Source organism: Colossoma macropomum, unplaced genomic scaffold, assembly GCF_904425465.1.
Source record: "Colossoma macropomum unplaced genomic scaffold, Colossoma_macropomum, whole genome shotgun sequence".
NCBI lineage: Eukaryota > Metazoa > Chordata > Actinopteri > Characiformes > Serrasalmidae > Colossoma > Colossoma macropomum.
Window position 1 is genome coordinate 36,518,799 of NW_023494801.1, and position 15,951 is coordinate 36,534,749.

The 15,951-nt window shown below is 37.9% G+C and overlaps 1 protein-coding gene across 1 annotated transcript in view; it reads right to left on the reverse strand.

Moving 5' to 3' along the window:
* gna13b (guanine nucleotide binding protein (G protein), alpha 13b) overlaps positions 1–14,382 on the reverse strand; it is a 65,551-nt gene extending 51,169 nt beyond the window's left edge. The window contains exon 1 of the mRNA XM_036589465.1: positions 14,086–14,382. Within this exon, the coding sequence (XP_036445358.1) occupies positions 14,086–14,368 (283 nt within the window). The 5' untranslated portion in view covers positions 14,369–14,382. The remainder of the gene's footprint in view (positions 1–14,085) is intronic.
* Between the last annotated feature and the right edge of the window lie 1,569 nt (positions 14,383–15,951).

Here is a 15,951-nt window from a genome sequence, read left to right on the forward strand (position 1 = left end):
ATCCACGTCTGCATCGCAATGCATCTAAGAATCGACCCCCCCACCCCACCCCTACCTAACGCTCAATCTTAAGTAATGAAAGCACTTTGAACCCTAAAGAAACCAAAAGGCCTGTTCTGGCGTACGGCTGAACGATTTGGGGAAACATCTAATTGCGATTTTTCCGACTAATATTGCGACTGCCATCTAAATCGCATTTTTTTCTCTCATTTTATTCAGGCCTGATTTATTTTGGCCAAGAAGACCAGAATATCTACTTTTTCGGCTTCAGGCTTCACCCCTGAACGCAGTGAGCCAAACCGCCAGTAAGTTGTGGTTGTGATGTCACACACACACAGAGGTTTGGTTTGACTCTTCTACAGGCAGTGCACAAGCTTTCATTAGTTTCAATTTCCCCTCTTAAAACACTTTTGCTAATGTACACACTTAAAAAGGATAATTCCTCAAGGGTTCTTTAGTAAAGAGAACGGTTCTATATATCCTCCAAATTCTCCATCTAAAGAACCATTTCACCAAGCAAAGAACCATCTGAGCAGGCAAAGGGGTCTTTGAGTAATCATGGTTCTGTACGGAATGACTGTCTTTACTTAAGAACCATCTTTTTTAAGAAACTTTAAGAATCTAGAGTGCAGGCTATAATTTAGCTCCTGCGATTTGAAAATCGCGCCGTCTTAAATTGCGGTTTCGATATCAAAGCCATGAATCTTTCGGCCCAATTCTGGTGTCGTAAACAGAACGATTAACTTATGATATAAAATAAGCAGATTTAAGCACTGCTACTCTCCATTAGTGCTAGATGATATATTGTTATTAAGCTGGCTTGAAAAAGCGAATTTGTTTTCTTATTACTTAAAACAAAGCTACTCTTCCTGAAACATTCAAGCTAGAACCATGGAACTTTGCAGGATCGTAGAACCGATACCCGAATAGTTTGTTTGCGCTTCTTTAAACAATTCGACTTACGATATTTGTACAGAATTTGCCGAAAACACGATTTTCTGTTTTTCCATAAGAGCAAATGTTTTTAGACACACTTCTTATGTCACTATCATATCAATACTTTAGCATCCACATGGGATAGCAAGGCAACAGGCTAGCAACACCTTAGCAACCACCTGGGATACCATAACATACCTAGCAACACATTAGTAACCACATGGGAAAGCACAGCCACAGCCTAGCAACACCTTAGCCACCATTTGGGATACTGTAGCATGCAACACGTTAGCAACCATAAGGACATAAAGGCAACAGCCTAGGGACACCTTACCAATCACCTGGGACAGGATAGCAATAGGCTAGCAACATCTTAGCAATCAACTAGAAAACCATCCTAACAGCTTAGCAACACCTTAGCAACCACCTGGGATAGGATAGCAACAGCCTAGCAACACCATAGCCACCATTTGGGATACCGCAGCATGTCTAGCAAGACATTAGAAACCACATGAGATAGCAAAGCCGCAGCCTAGCAACAGCCTAGCAATACCTAAGCAACCACCCGGGATAGGATAGCAACAGCCTAGCAACACCTTAGCCACCATTTGGGGATACCGTAGCATGTCTAGCAAGACATTAGAAACCACTAGGACAGCAAGGCAACAGCCTAGCGACACCTTAGCAATCACTGGGGCTACTGTGGAATGCCTATCAATGCCTTACCCACCACCGGGGACACCATGGTAACAGCTTAGCAACAATTTAGCAAACACCTGGGACAAGACAGCAAAAGCCAAGCAACAACCACCTGGCATATGGCAACAGCCTATCGACACCTTAGTAACCACCTAACAACCACCAAGCAATGCTCAATCAAGCAGGAAAACCACAGCAACCTCATAGCAACACCATCGCAACTACCTGGAATTACTAAATGAACCTACAGAAGTCATCAAAAGAAAGTGTTCTGCAACGCTTTTTTGAAATCAACAAGTACAAAAAGCTCCAAATACAAATAATGAGAACTAAATCAAACTTACATCATTCAAACAGATTTCTACCCATTTTCACTCATTCTGATAAACACATTCAGCTGCCAGTCTTTGCTCTATTTTTTATCTACTTGCTGATTTTGTGGATGTATTTCTTGCTTGTGGCATTGAAAATGCAGGTTATTAAAAACTGCCAAGACTGTCAAAATGAGTAAAACATTAATATCAGAATGAGTCAAAATGAGTTGTAACCTTTTTGGAAAAATAAGTTTGATTTAAATCTAACTGTTTGCATTTTCAAACAATTTTGGACATTTTGATGCTCAGTATTTTTGCTTAAGAACTTCAGAATTTTAACTGAAACTTAGAAATTTAGAAAACAGAGTCAGTATCAGATCAACACTCTGTATCAGCACCAGATTTAAATATTGGACTCAGTATCGGATCAGCACTCAGTATCGAACCACACCCTGAACTTAGATATTAAAATCAGCTTTGGATCAGCACTCAGTGTGGACCAAAACCCTGAACTCAGACATCAGAATCAGTATCAGATCAACACTCTGTATCAGCACCAAATTTAAATATTGGACTCAGTATCGGATCAGCACTCAGTATCGAACCACACCCTGAACTTAGATATTAGAATCAGCATTGGATCAGCACTCAGTATGGACCAAAACCCTGAACTCAGACACCAAAACTGGGGCTGGAAAAGAAAATACCTCGAGTGTAAAATCATCATCATCATCAAAAACAATTTAATTTTGATAATTATCGTTATCGTTTTATCGCCTAGGCCTCCTCTAGCGTGACCCGAACCCGGGTCAGGAATACTTAAACAGAAGAGTTCTCCCCAGAGGTCAGCCCATTCATCATAAACACAGGGCACAGAGCTCGCCGCTCAGGATCTGCAACAGGATCGATAGCTGTAGTTCACAGACGTACATCAGAGAAATCTAACAGCCTTCCTGCCTCAAAAATCCATGGCTTAAACAAATCTCACTGTCTGTCCAGTTCCTCAGTGCTTAGGCTAAAGCTAACGGTTTCGTTTTGCAGTTTAATTACACAGAAAACCGCAGAGTCTGGGAGGTAAATGCCACCTTCTCACTGTGCTCAGTATGTGGGTGGAGGAGGTAACAGACAATGCAGTGCATACGAGTAAAAGTGCAGTTGAACAGGAGCTGGCAGGCAGGTACAGACGAAAGGGGGCTTATTTGATTACGTTAAAGACCGTCTTTCCGGTGCAGCTGAGCTGTGAGGTACACAGAAAGAGAAAAATCACACCTTCACTGAAAGGTGGTGACAATACTGAGAACTGCAGGATGCACACAGTCACCTCTTACACTAGAGCTACACTATATTAACACAGCAGTACTGCTATATATATATACATATATCTATATATATCGCAATATAAATACAGTAATACGCCTTGCAACACGTTACACACATTTCAATGAATCTGCAACACTTTTTTCATGATATTGAAGATTTTAAAGGCTCTCTTACACTAAGAAACAAAAGTAAGTTCAATTAAGCCCATCATTATTATTTTATTCCCACTCAAAACAAGCTTTTATTGACTAGCCTTTTAAAAATTAAATTAATTTGATGACTGTGTAATCGCTGAAGGCTGCAAACTCATTACGAACCTACAACGATAGAAGAGCAGCATCAATTAATTTAAACGTGGCAGTAAGTATTCAAAATATGATTCATTAATACAAGGCTAAATCAATAACTGTAGTAACAGTTATGTGACATGGTTAAAAACTGGCCCGCAATATTTTCAGCATTATGAACTTTGTTAAAATTACATATACTGAATCATCAAAAACATCCATAAACGCTCATCGGGCAGTTTTGCAAGGCTAATATCTGCATGATAAACAAAGGATAGACTGTGCAGCTGTATTTCACAGTAGAGCTTTCGCAGTTAATCAATTTTCATGTGATTACTGGATTTAAGAAAAATTAAAGGGCTCATATTTTGTATTTTTCTTGTATTGTACTAATTTTTCCAAAAACAGTCATAATTCAATGATTTTCCAGACTCTGTTTATCCCTTAGAATTAAACAAGCAGTTTCTGTTTCTGTGCCTTTAAGACTGATATGTAAATGAGCTCCATCCTGACTGGCTGCTCTCTATGCATGGCTTGTTCAAAAAGCATTTCACACTCCTTGTGTACAACACTCCTTATAACTTCATTGTGTATGGGCGGGGCCAAACATCTGCAGGCAGAATATGTAAATTAGCAGATTTTAAAGGCTACTCGTCTCTCTTACACTAAGAAACAAAACCTGTAAGTTCAATTAAGTCCATCATTACTATTTTATCCCCAGTCAAAACTAGTTTTTATTGACTAGCCTTTTAAAAACTATTTTGATGAGTAATTGCTGAAAGGCTGCAAACTCATTACGAACCTACAATGATAAAAGAGCAGCATCAATAAATTTAAATGTGGCAATAATTATTCAAAATACGATATATTAATACATGGTTAAATCAATATCTGTGGAACCAGTAATGTAACATGGTTAATGATTGGCCTGCAATATTTTGAGCAAAATAAACTATTTTTGTTAAAATTATATATACTGAATCATCAAAAACATCCATAAACGCTCATCGGCAGCTGTGATTGGCCAGGACGTTCGCAGCAAACAGTAAACAACACTGCGATTGGCAGACTGCGAGTTTTGCAAGGCCGATATTTTCACGATACACAAAGAACATGCTGTGCAGCTGTATTTCAGGGTAGAAACATAATTCAAATCATAATTAAATGATGTTCCAGCCTCTGTTTATCCCTCAGAATTAAACATGCTGTTTCTGTTACTGTGCCTTTAAGACTGATATGTAAATGAGCTCCGTCCTAATTGGCTGCTCTCTATTCATGCCTCGTTTAAAAAGCATTTCACGCTCCTGTACAACACTCCTTATAACTTCTTTGTGTATGGGCGGGGCTAAACTGCTGCAGGCAGACATATGTAAATTAGCTTGTTTTTGCGACATCACAAAAACAATTCATTTGAAACGAGCTGTTTTTGCAGATTAGGTTCCATATATGGACTGGAGTAAACAGCAAGCTTTCAGACTATCCGTGTTTACATTTTTTGCAGGTAATGCGTATTTTAAAGGCTGCTCGTCATTTCCCTCACTAAGAAACAAAACCTGCAACAACCTGTAAGTTCAATTAATTCCATCATTATTATTTTATTCGCATCATATCAATTTTTATTGACTAGTCTTTAAAAACTGATTACTCAATCATCAAAATAATTGACTGAGTAATCACCGAAGGCTGCAAATTCATTACGAACCTACACTGATAAATGAGCGGCATCAATTAATTTAACCTCTTATTCTCCAGGGTTTATTTTGGTTTGTCCATCTGAATTTACATGACCAAATCGTAAGGCAAATTATTCAGTAACTGCATGAAATAAATGCACATTATTTTATTTATTTATATATTTTTTGTTAAAAGTTCCCCTCACATTAACAGAACATGTGTATGATCATAAAACGCATTGCTATATGCTTATAATTTACTGCTGAAAGCCAAAAATCTTAGACGCTCTTTGTATTCATTTATAAAAATAATGTTTACAGAGCAGATCACTGAAGAGACGCCATCTGTTTATAGTTTATAGCCCAGATTTGTGGAAAAATGGGTCGACTTTCAGTAGAAAAAAAAACTGTGAGCTCAGCTTCTTTTATTATAAGGGTTTAAAATTACATCACCCATCTATTTGACTGGAGAGAAGACAGTTACAGCTCTCATACGACCCCCACCTTTAGAATGTAGCTTATGAAATATGAAAGTTATGACGAATATGACGAAGTGCGTTTTGGAACCACCGGTGGTCCCAAGGGGTTGAAGAGGTTAACGTGGTCGTAATTATTCAAATTATTGAATATTAATGCCTGGTTAACTCACTAACTAAAGGTCTTCTGAAGCACAGGAAGAACCGCAAGCACTAGTTCACTGTATCTTCTTTCACTGACTTAACATTAGCACTCACGCTTTAAAATGACGGTTCTTCAAGGGTTCTTTAGTAAAGAACACGGTTCTTTATAGAACCATGAACACTCAACGAACCCTCTGCATGATTAAAAGGTTCTCTGCATGTTCAAATGGTTCTTCAGACTGATCAAGAATGTGCTGTAGATGTTTTCTTTGAAAAGGGTTCTATATAGCACCAAAAAGTGTTCTTCGACTACTACAATGTCAAGCCTGTAACAATAGAAGAACCTGTTTAGTGTCATACAGGCTTATTTTTCAAAAAGTTTCTATACAGAACCACACAAAACACACTATCCATTAATCCGAAGAACGCTTTTAAGATGCAAAGAACCTTTTAACCATGCAAAGGGTTCTTCAAGTTCTCACGGTTCTATATAGACCCATCTTCTTTACTAAAGAACCCTTGAAGAACCATTTATTTAAGTGTGTTGTTTACTATTATATTGAAATTGCAATTATTTATCTATTAAGCCAAATTTAGATATCATGATGTATGAGGATATGCATATATATATATATATATATATATATATATATATATATATATATATATATGGTGCCACTTTATCCCAGTGACACTGTTTACCGACGCCGCACAGCCAGCGAGTTTATCAGAGACAGATGATCCACCAGTTTTCATTCCCTGAAGCAGAACCACGCAGCTTCACTAAACGACACGACTCAAATAAATTAAAACATAAACAATAGCAGGATGCAGCATGTTAAGATCAGCTCTGGGGACTATAAACAGGATCACATCCGAAAAGCTAACAAATCTGCAGCAGCAGGCCAGAGACGCTGCGGCACTAAACAAACATCATTCATCTCATTCCCTCCGCTTATTATAAACGACAACAACGGCTCAGCAGTCATTATAATGCTGATCACATCAGGGCTGCACAGAACGTACAAAACATCATACTGTGATTATTCTGCTGCAAAATATTAAAAACATTAGCAACTGCTTGACATGATGTGGTTAAACGGCTCATATCCTACATCTCTCTAGTATTAGAGCAGTTTTAAAACTGTGGTTTTGAGTACTAACGGTCACAGTTCACTTTTTCGTGACCAACATTGAAAAATGTAAATGAGCTCTGTTCAGACTGGCCGCTCTGTAGTTTCCATATATGGACCGTACAGACTGGGGACTTTTTACGTTTGTATTCGGTGCTTTATGTGAATTTCTTGACTCATTCAACAGCCAAAATATTGTGATCAGTCAGAGGATCATTTGCATATTAAAATGTATTGCAATATCAATATCGTCAAGGTCTGTATCATGATAACATATATTGTGTAGCCCTACTTAAAACACACATGGCTCAAAATAATGCCACAAAAATACAACAACAAAAACAATAATAATAGTAATAATAATAATAATAATAATGTCACAAAAAATGTCTGATATTTGCTATTATATGCTTCTAAGGAGGATTTCTTTTCCATGACTCATTAGTGAGGAGTGAGTGTAACGACATGGGCATTAATAACATCTAGTGGAGCAAACCAGACAGTCAAAAACACATTTCTGTCCTGAGCAATGAGTGTTTTGAAATAGGAAAATTGACAAAGTCCTTAGTAAACACTTTGCACCTACTCATATTTGCTGGGACCGAACATTCAGTTGCCTAATAATGCTTTTTAAAGAGGAAAGAGGAACACTGAATGTTGCAATCTCATTATGAATCTACAATGATGAAAGAGCATCAATTTATGTCAACATGGCAGTAATTATTCAAATTATATATATATTAACTGTGGTGGTATTTAAAATAGCATATTGAAACTGGCAATACTTATCAATTATTCAGCCACACTGAGATGCACTAACATTTTACAATATAATAAATATATATATATATTTTCTGTCAATTATATAAATCTTTCTAAAGTATTGTAAACGCTATATAGAAAAAATACGCATAAAGAAAACCAGCCTCCAATGAAATAAACAAATGTCATGAAACCAAACATACAAATGTGTTTTTGTCAGAAACACAAACCTGTCAACACTGATTTCAACGCACTACAATCAATAAAAACGAGTGTGTTTACATGCACTTGATAATCCGATAACTGCAGAAAATCAGATTTTGACAGTAGTCCGATCAACATGTTTACATGCTCTGGAGTAATCAGATAATGGGGAAGCTCTGGGTCTACATGAGTCAGACAGTAATCAGATTTCTGCTTTGCAACCAGCCAATAAACTCACAGAAGACGACGTGCGGCTCTTTTTAAACATGGCGCCGCTTTACCTGAAAATATGAACAGACATCATCTAGAACATGAAGAATATTTAAATCTTTATTTAGTGGATTCAGCGCCGCTCCAAAAGTGTACTGCTGTGTCTCGCGACATCCACCGTCTGATCTCACCCAGACTGAGAAATCCGAAAGAAATCAGTGTAAGAGTTTACGTGCACTGAGAAATCTGATTACTGAGCTGAAAACCAGCCTCTTTATCAGATTTCTTAATCGTATTATAGATCAGAGCGTGGTGTTTACATGACCATTTTAATAATCAGATAACTGCAGAAATCTGATTATGATCGCATTACTGAGTGCATGTATACGCACCCAATGAATCAGAGCTGGGCAATATGACTATCATTACCATGGTAAATTACATCATATGTCAGAATATGTCTTCTGAGCTTATCGCGGATGTCGGCAGTACTTAAAAAAGGCATGTTTGTTTACACACAGAGAGCCTCATTAGTCCTGTTTACTTGGATTTAGTGCAATACAGCGTGGACACAAAATAGGTGAATTAACAGCTTTTGATGGTGCTTTTAAAATGTGGTCTTACTTTGCCTGTTCTGACTTATCAGACGCAAGAAAAAATACGTCGTGATGCATCATGTGCCACAAAAAACGTCTTAAAGTACTGTGATATGACACATCGCCCACCTCTGTAATGAATGGTAAATTAGCTTTCTTTAGCTAAGCTCACCAATATTGCAGTTGCTTGCAGTTTATTAATGAATAAAGCCAAAACTAACATTCACAACTGTTAACCTACATTATTCTTTATTATATTTCCCCCTAAATGAGGTCCTTCTTTTGACATTTGAGTAGGTTTATGCACCAAAAGTAGTCACAATTCAAAGTCATCATGTAAAATGAGCTCCGTTCTGACTGGCTGCCCTCCACTGTGCCTCGTTTAAGAAGAACTCCAGCCTGAAATGCTCCTTATAACTTCAGGCGGAGCCAAGCTGCTGTGGGCTGAATAGAAGGATTTATGTAAATGTGATTGAGTGACATCACAAAAACAAGGAGTTCAAAACGGGCAGTTTTTGCAACGTAGCTGGCATATATGGACTGTATGAACTGTAGAGTGTATGGAAATTTTACTGTTTTCCACAATATGGGCCCTTTAAAGTAGGATTAAAACACATTTAATTGTAAAAGCCTATTCAGTGTTTATTTATAATGATGACTGAGCTAAACCAGGCACAGTCCAGCCTGCAGTCATTTAGATATAGATATATATACAGAGTGTAGAGGCTCTAAACTTTAAAGCAGATGCTGATTCTCACTCCCTCCCCCTGTGGAAGCCAACAAGAATTCCACTAACCCTCATTAACAGCTTAGGATTAACCCCACACAGCCGTTTCGCTAAACGTTTTGCATTTAGGTTAATGATTGTGGATGCTGGGGTGACTCCGCAACATAGAGGTCCGACAGAGGTGGGCGATACGACGATGTTTTACTATTATTGTGATAAATTCGGTCACGATATTCTTTGTACATGATGGGTACGGGATATCTAGAACACTGAACAACTGCATGGACCACAAAAATACAGATTTGGACCAACTATAGAGACTGTAAACCACAATAACAACTGTGGTAAAGTAACTACTCTTAAAGATGGTTCTTACAGAACCATGAACACTCAAAGAACCCTCAGCATGCTAAAAGGGTTCTTCAGATTGATATAACACCATAACACTGGTAATTTTATAAACGCTTTTAGTGCTATATAGAACCCTTTTCGAAAAGGCTCCATAAAGAACCATATACCACACATTCTCCAGCAATTTGAAGAACGATGCCACTGTGCAAAGAACCATTTAAGCATGCAAACAGTTCGAGTGTTCATGGGTTTATATAGAACCACTGTCGTTACTAAAGAACACTTGGAGAACCATCCTTTGTAAGAGTGAACATAAACTACATAGCAAAGCAGCTGACTGGACGGCAGTTTTTTTTTTAATTTATTTCCCAAAATGTTAAATTTTTTGCTTATATTGCTTGTTTTTGCAAATGTTCTCCACATTAGGCTTTCAAATCTGGTGCCACTGTTCTGCTGGTGCACTCTGTCCATTCAAAGTGGTATATAAAAATTAGAAATACTAAATATCGTGATACATATCGTGTATCGTGAATAATGTCCGGATATATTCGTACCACATTCACAGAGCATTACATCTGTTGCACATGACCAGCGAGAGGCTTCAACCTCAGTCAGGAAATCTCCACTCTTCGTTCGCTGTGATGATACGGCTGGAAATCCCCGACTGAGAATCACGCACGGTTACTGGGGAGGCCCACGTTATATAACACCGCTGGTGCTCATTTATCACATCCCCTTTTCGGAGAAAAGTGAGTAAACACGCACTGAGAAGTTCACCTAAACTCCTCTGAGGTGCGTCACTGTACAAAAGGGGGAGGTACAGGAATATCAATTCCCTCCACAGTGCATTTAAATACGTCTCCTTTAGTTATACGGTTATTTGAATAGTTCTGTGATGCTCATCAGACAGAGCAGCCTGATTTAATACCCTAGAATCAACAAAAAAACCCAATATGTTAGCCGATCTCCGTCCATATCTCAGTCTGCTGTAACTCATTCACCGAGAAAGCCAACGGTTGTGATTAAATGTTGGGTCAAAATAAACACCCCACCCCAGCAATCATCTTCATTATCTACTCTAGTGGTTCCCAAACATGCCCTGTATTAGCTCTCGTATATTGCGTGTGTTACTGCTTTCCTACTCATCTGTTCTCATTTAAAAGGGAAAATTCAACCAATCAAAATTTAGGAAATTTTTTAATTTTAAGAAATTTTTTGTATTGTAATTTTTCTTCTAAGAATATTTTGCTATGTTTTTCCATCAGGAATTCATTCCATGTAATAACTTTCTGTGAGGGAGTTTAGAGGTGGACGTCTGGTTCCTATCACCAGCATTTCACACCAAACCACTCTGAACGACTCTTTTTACGTCTTAACCGTTTAATTATGCAGAACTTTTAACAAGAAATTCTACTAATAAAAGATACATGTCACACATGCCATATGTTGTTATTTTCAGGAGACCCTGCGCTACTCAGACTGACATGTAAATGTTGACAGAAATTTGATATTTTTATGAATGAGTCATTTCTGATCAAAAATTTACCAAGCGCCTGCTAAATTCTGTATTTTTTTAATTATAGAAATTGTTAGTCTGGAGTGTCTGTGAGCTGAAAATGCAATAATTTTGATGGTGATTCATTCTGTTGGTTATTATGAGCAAAAATAAACAATTAGCATAAGGCAGACATGTTTTTTATTGATTTTCTGTCCTCTTGAATTCAGGCTGAGTGCTAAAACTCTGATACACAGCAAGACTGGATTTATTTTTAATTACAAATTAAGCTGCATATTTAATTTCAGATATTCTTAATACTCAAAATCAATGTAAACTGAAAGACAGAGCTTAATGTTATTGATTTTATAATAACATTCGTCATATTTATTGTTATTTATCTGTTAAAATGTGTTTTAGGGCCTGTTTGTGTGATGTAGAGGGAAAGAGGGAAAGTGCACTCATTATGTTGAATGGGACGTTGCAGTTTTATCGCCTTTTTCACCACTTTAGGGGTCTTTCTCTAGAGGGAAAGGTGAGTGACGTTTACCTGAGCTTGAGCTGTTTCTGTTTACAACCGAGTATCGACAGCTAGGAAGCAATTCGACCACTTTAACACTTACATAAGAACAAAAAGGACTATTATGATGCCGTTTTTATATGATAATTGTAGTTATTTACATACCAATCAACCAAACATCCACCATGAATGTATTTTAAAAATATCATGAAACAGTGTCTCAGTCATCAGGCAGTGAATTCATAACCATTTCATGTAGTAACTTTCTGTGAGGGAGCTTTTAGAGGTGGACGTCTGGTTCCTATCACCACCACTGTGAACAGTTCTGACTCGGTCAGTTTCTCTAGAACAGAGCGTTTCACACCGAACCACTCTGAACGACTCTGTTTACATCTTAACAGTTAATCACGCTGAAACTTTTGACATTTTGGTGTATTTGTCCTTTAATCTCATGAAGGGTTTAGTTAGGAGCTGACGAACTGAAAACACTGAGCTATGCAGACTTCAGAGCGCAGGATCAGGATTGAGAAATGCTGAAATGTTGATGCAGGAGCTTATAAAGCTAAAGCTGGGCAGCAGCCCTACCAACCAGCAGCAGCACGAACATGTGAAATCCTGCATGTCTGAAGAAATAATCAAAACATTCAGGCAATATGACAATATTGATTATTATCATGATGATTTACGTCACAATATGCTTTCCTGAGCTTATCATGAATATCATCGGTACCTAAAAACACTGTCTGACTGAAATGAGAGCTTAATTAGTCCTGTTTTTCTGGATTTAGTGCAGCACAGGATGTGAAATGTTGATTATAAAAAAGGTCTGTATTCATACTTTGATTTTTTTTTTTAAATATGATACTATTTTGTATCTTCCAATCTATCAAATGTCAGAAAATAAATATTGTGACATCATGCATCGTGAACATTTTCTAAAATATCATTATTACATTTTTGCCATATTCCCCAACTCTAATATTCTGTACAATACTGCCACTGTAGCTCGCTGATTTAAAGGGGAACTCCAGCTATTTTTCCAAAGTTCCACTTCACCTCGTAACAGTCATTCAGAGTGGTCTGGTGTGAAACGCTCCGTTCTAGAGAAATTGACCGAGTCAGAACTGTTCACAGTGGTGGTGATAGGAACCAGACGTCCACCTCTAAAAGCTCCCTCACAGAAAGTTACTACATGAAATGGTTATGAATTCACTGCCTGATGACTGAGACACTGTTTTATGATAGTTTGGAGAAGATTTTGGCCTTAAACTCCATTCATGGTGGAGGGATACATTATATGAAGGGCGCTGTGAGGCAAAATAGTCCCCAAAAAAAAACTTATTATTTCAGATTTTCCACTATTTTCCATCATCAACATTCCATATAAACTCAGAAGACTCGTGTAGGTTCTCTGGTGGTTCTGGATAGTAAATAAAATGTCTATATTTGTGTTGTAGTCATGGCGACCCCTGGTTCCTATCACCACCACTGTAAAGACATCTGAACCATTTCGCACCAAACCACTCTGAATCTCTCTGTTTACACCTCAAACACTGAGTTATGCAGAATATTTTTACACAACATAAATGGGTGGAATTCCCCTTTTTAATGCACGAATACGGATCATGAGGCAATGAATCACCTTAAAAACACTCGCGTCTTTCTGGAACCAAGTTAGCGTTAAACGACAGAAAAATAAAGAAAGAAAATAGACCACAAGTTCGTCTCTCACGCTATCAGAGCTCTGCTAACGGCTGTTTTCGTCTCTATGCACATTTCTATCTTAGCTTAGCTTAGCTTAGCACTCGCTGCGAGGCTGAAGTTGGCTTCCTATTCGAAATTTCCCGTTCCACCTTAAACGGTGCAGCAGTTACGTTCTGGCTCCTGAGGCGCCAGCACGTAACCGCTGCACTGTTTAAGGTGGACCGGAAGAATTCAAACAAGAAGCTGGCAAACAAGAAGCTGAGTTTAGAATAACAACGTTTTAGTCATTTTAAATCCACGGCCAACTTAGCTGGGACTTAAAGAAGTCGGGAGGAAAACGCAAAGTCTGCGAACTCAGTCCCGGAGCTAACGCGGAGGTTTATACTCGGCAACATGGGCGTTTTCTTCCACTTTTTTCGGTTAGCTTAGCATCAGCGCCACACAAACAAACGGCGCGAAAACAAAACAAACAACAACCAAACAAGCGGGGATCGCAAGCCGGGGGGGGCAAAGCTGAGCAGAAGGGCTTTTAACCTTTGATAACGTTGCTGTAGATGGTGGCTCGGAACTCCTCTTTAGCCCGCTGGTCGAAGTCCTGTCCGTGGATGATGCGCATCTGTTTGAGGAAAGTGGACTTGCCGCTCTCGCCGGCGCCCAGCAAGAGGATCTTCACCAGCCGCTTCACATACGTTTTGTCCCGCGAAATACATTTGTCGATCTCCTTGGATATCCTCAGCTGCTCCGCCTCGCTGCTGTTCAGCAGACATTTGGGAAAACAAACGGACAGAAAGGACCGCGACGGCAGGAAATCCGCCATCTTCGACACAACTTCATCGAGGCGGTGGAGAGAGAGAGAGAGCGTGTGAGGCGATCAGTGACTGAACCGAGTCCTTTCAAAGGATTCGGTTGAGCCGAGCCGGCTCTTTGTGGGTGGCGACTGAATCGGACTTTTGTTTTGTAGCGTCCTACGTCCGCTTTCTGTGGAAGCCCGTTTCCGCCACAGGAAAAAATAATAATGAATGTTTATATTTATATAAGGTAAATATACAAACTTCCCCTATGTGGGATTGTAAAAGTTGAACAATAAAAATTTTCTATGACGTAGCGTCTCATAATTATTACTTGGCTTCTCGTAATTATGACTTTCTTTCTCATCATTTTAACTTACTTTCTCATATGATCTAGCATAATAATGACATACTTTCTCATAATTGTGATTTATGACATAATTACTTATTTTCTCATAATTATGACTTGCTATCCCATAATTATGATTTATAATCTCGTAAGTATGACTTACTTTCTCATAATTGCGATTTAGCATGTCATAATAATGAGACTCAATCTCAAAATTATGACATCTTTTCTCATAATTATGACTTACTTTCTCATATGATCTATCATAATAATGACCTACTTTCTCATAATTGTGATTTAGAATAATTACTTATTTTCTCATAATTATGACTTGTTATCTCATAATTATGACTTACTATCTCATAATTATGACTCAGCCACTCATAATTATGAAAAACCTTCTCGTTATGACTTACTAAATGGCTATATTTGTTCTATTCGCGGAAACAGGCTTTTCTGATAAAACCTTTAGTTTAATTTGTATATATGCATGCTTTTAACATTATCTTTGTAAAAATATAAGATCACTTTATATGATAGAATATGGTTAATTTTACTTATACGCATTTTTATTTTATTAAATAATTTTGTATTTATATATATATATATATATATATATATATTTTATAAATGCATCCGTGTAAATTAGTGCAGTTTCAAACAGATTTTTATTTTTTATACATTTTTGCATTAGCTAATTATTACATTTTTATAAAACTTTTAGAATTATAGTAATATGTCCAAGAATCCTGATCAACAAAAACCACAGTGTAATGTATTAACAGCTTACATTTTCTCTCTGTTAATGTATTTTCCCTCTTATTGCTGCTAACTAATTCTATTAATAATTCTATAGCCTTTCTGTAAAGCACTTTGAGCCTCTACCAGTATGAAAAGTGCACTATAAATAGAGATACTGTAATCATTGTTGTTTTTATTGTGTCTACCCAGTCCGGTCCTAGCTGAAAGTCATTGTTCGCGAAGAGGAGGGGAATGGGGTTAATTTGACTAATTAGTGACGTGTTATTTGTGTATTTTTAATGGAAATGATGAGTGTAAATTCGACTGATCGCTCCATCCACCCACCCGGGAGCGAAAATGAATCGGTGAGTCGGACGTTCGATTCACTGAAACCGACCGCACGAATGAATCGGTTCTCCAAACTGAATCAGACGCCCCATGTCTACAGTGCTGGAGGGCGCGGTCACGAGAGGCCGAGCGCGGGCACGGCTCAGTCATGGGCACGTTTAATCACATTAGTTA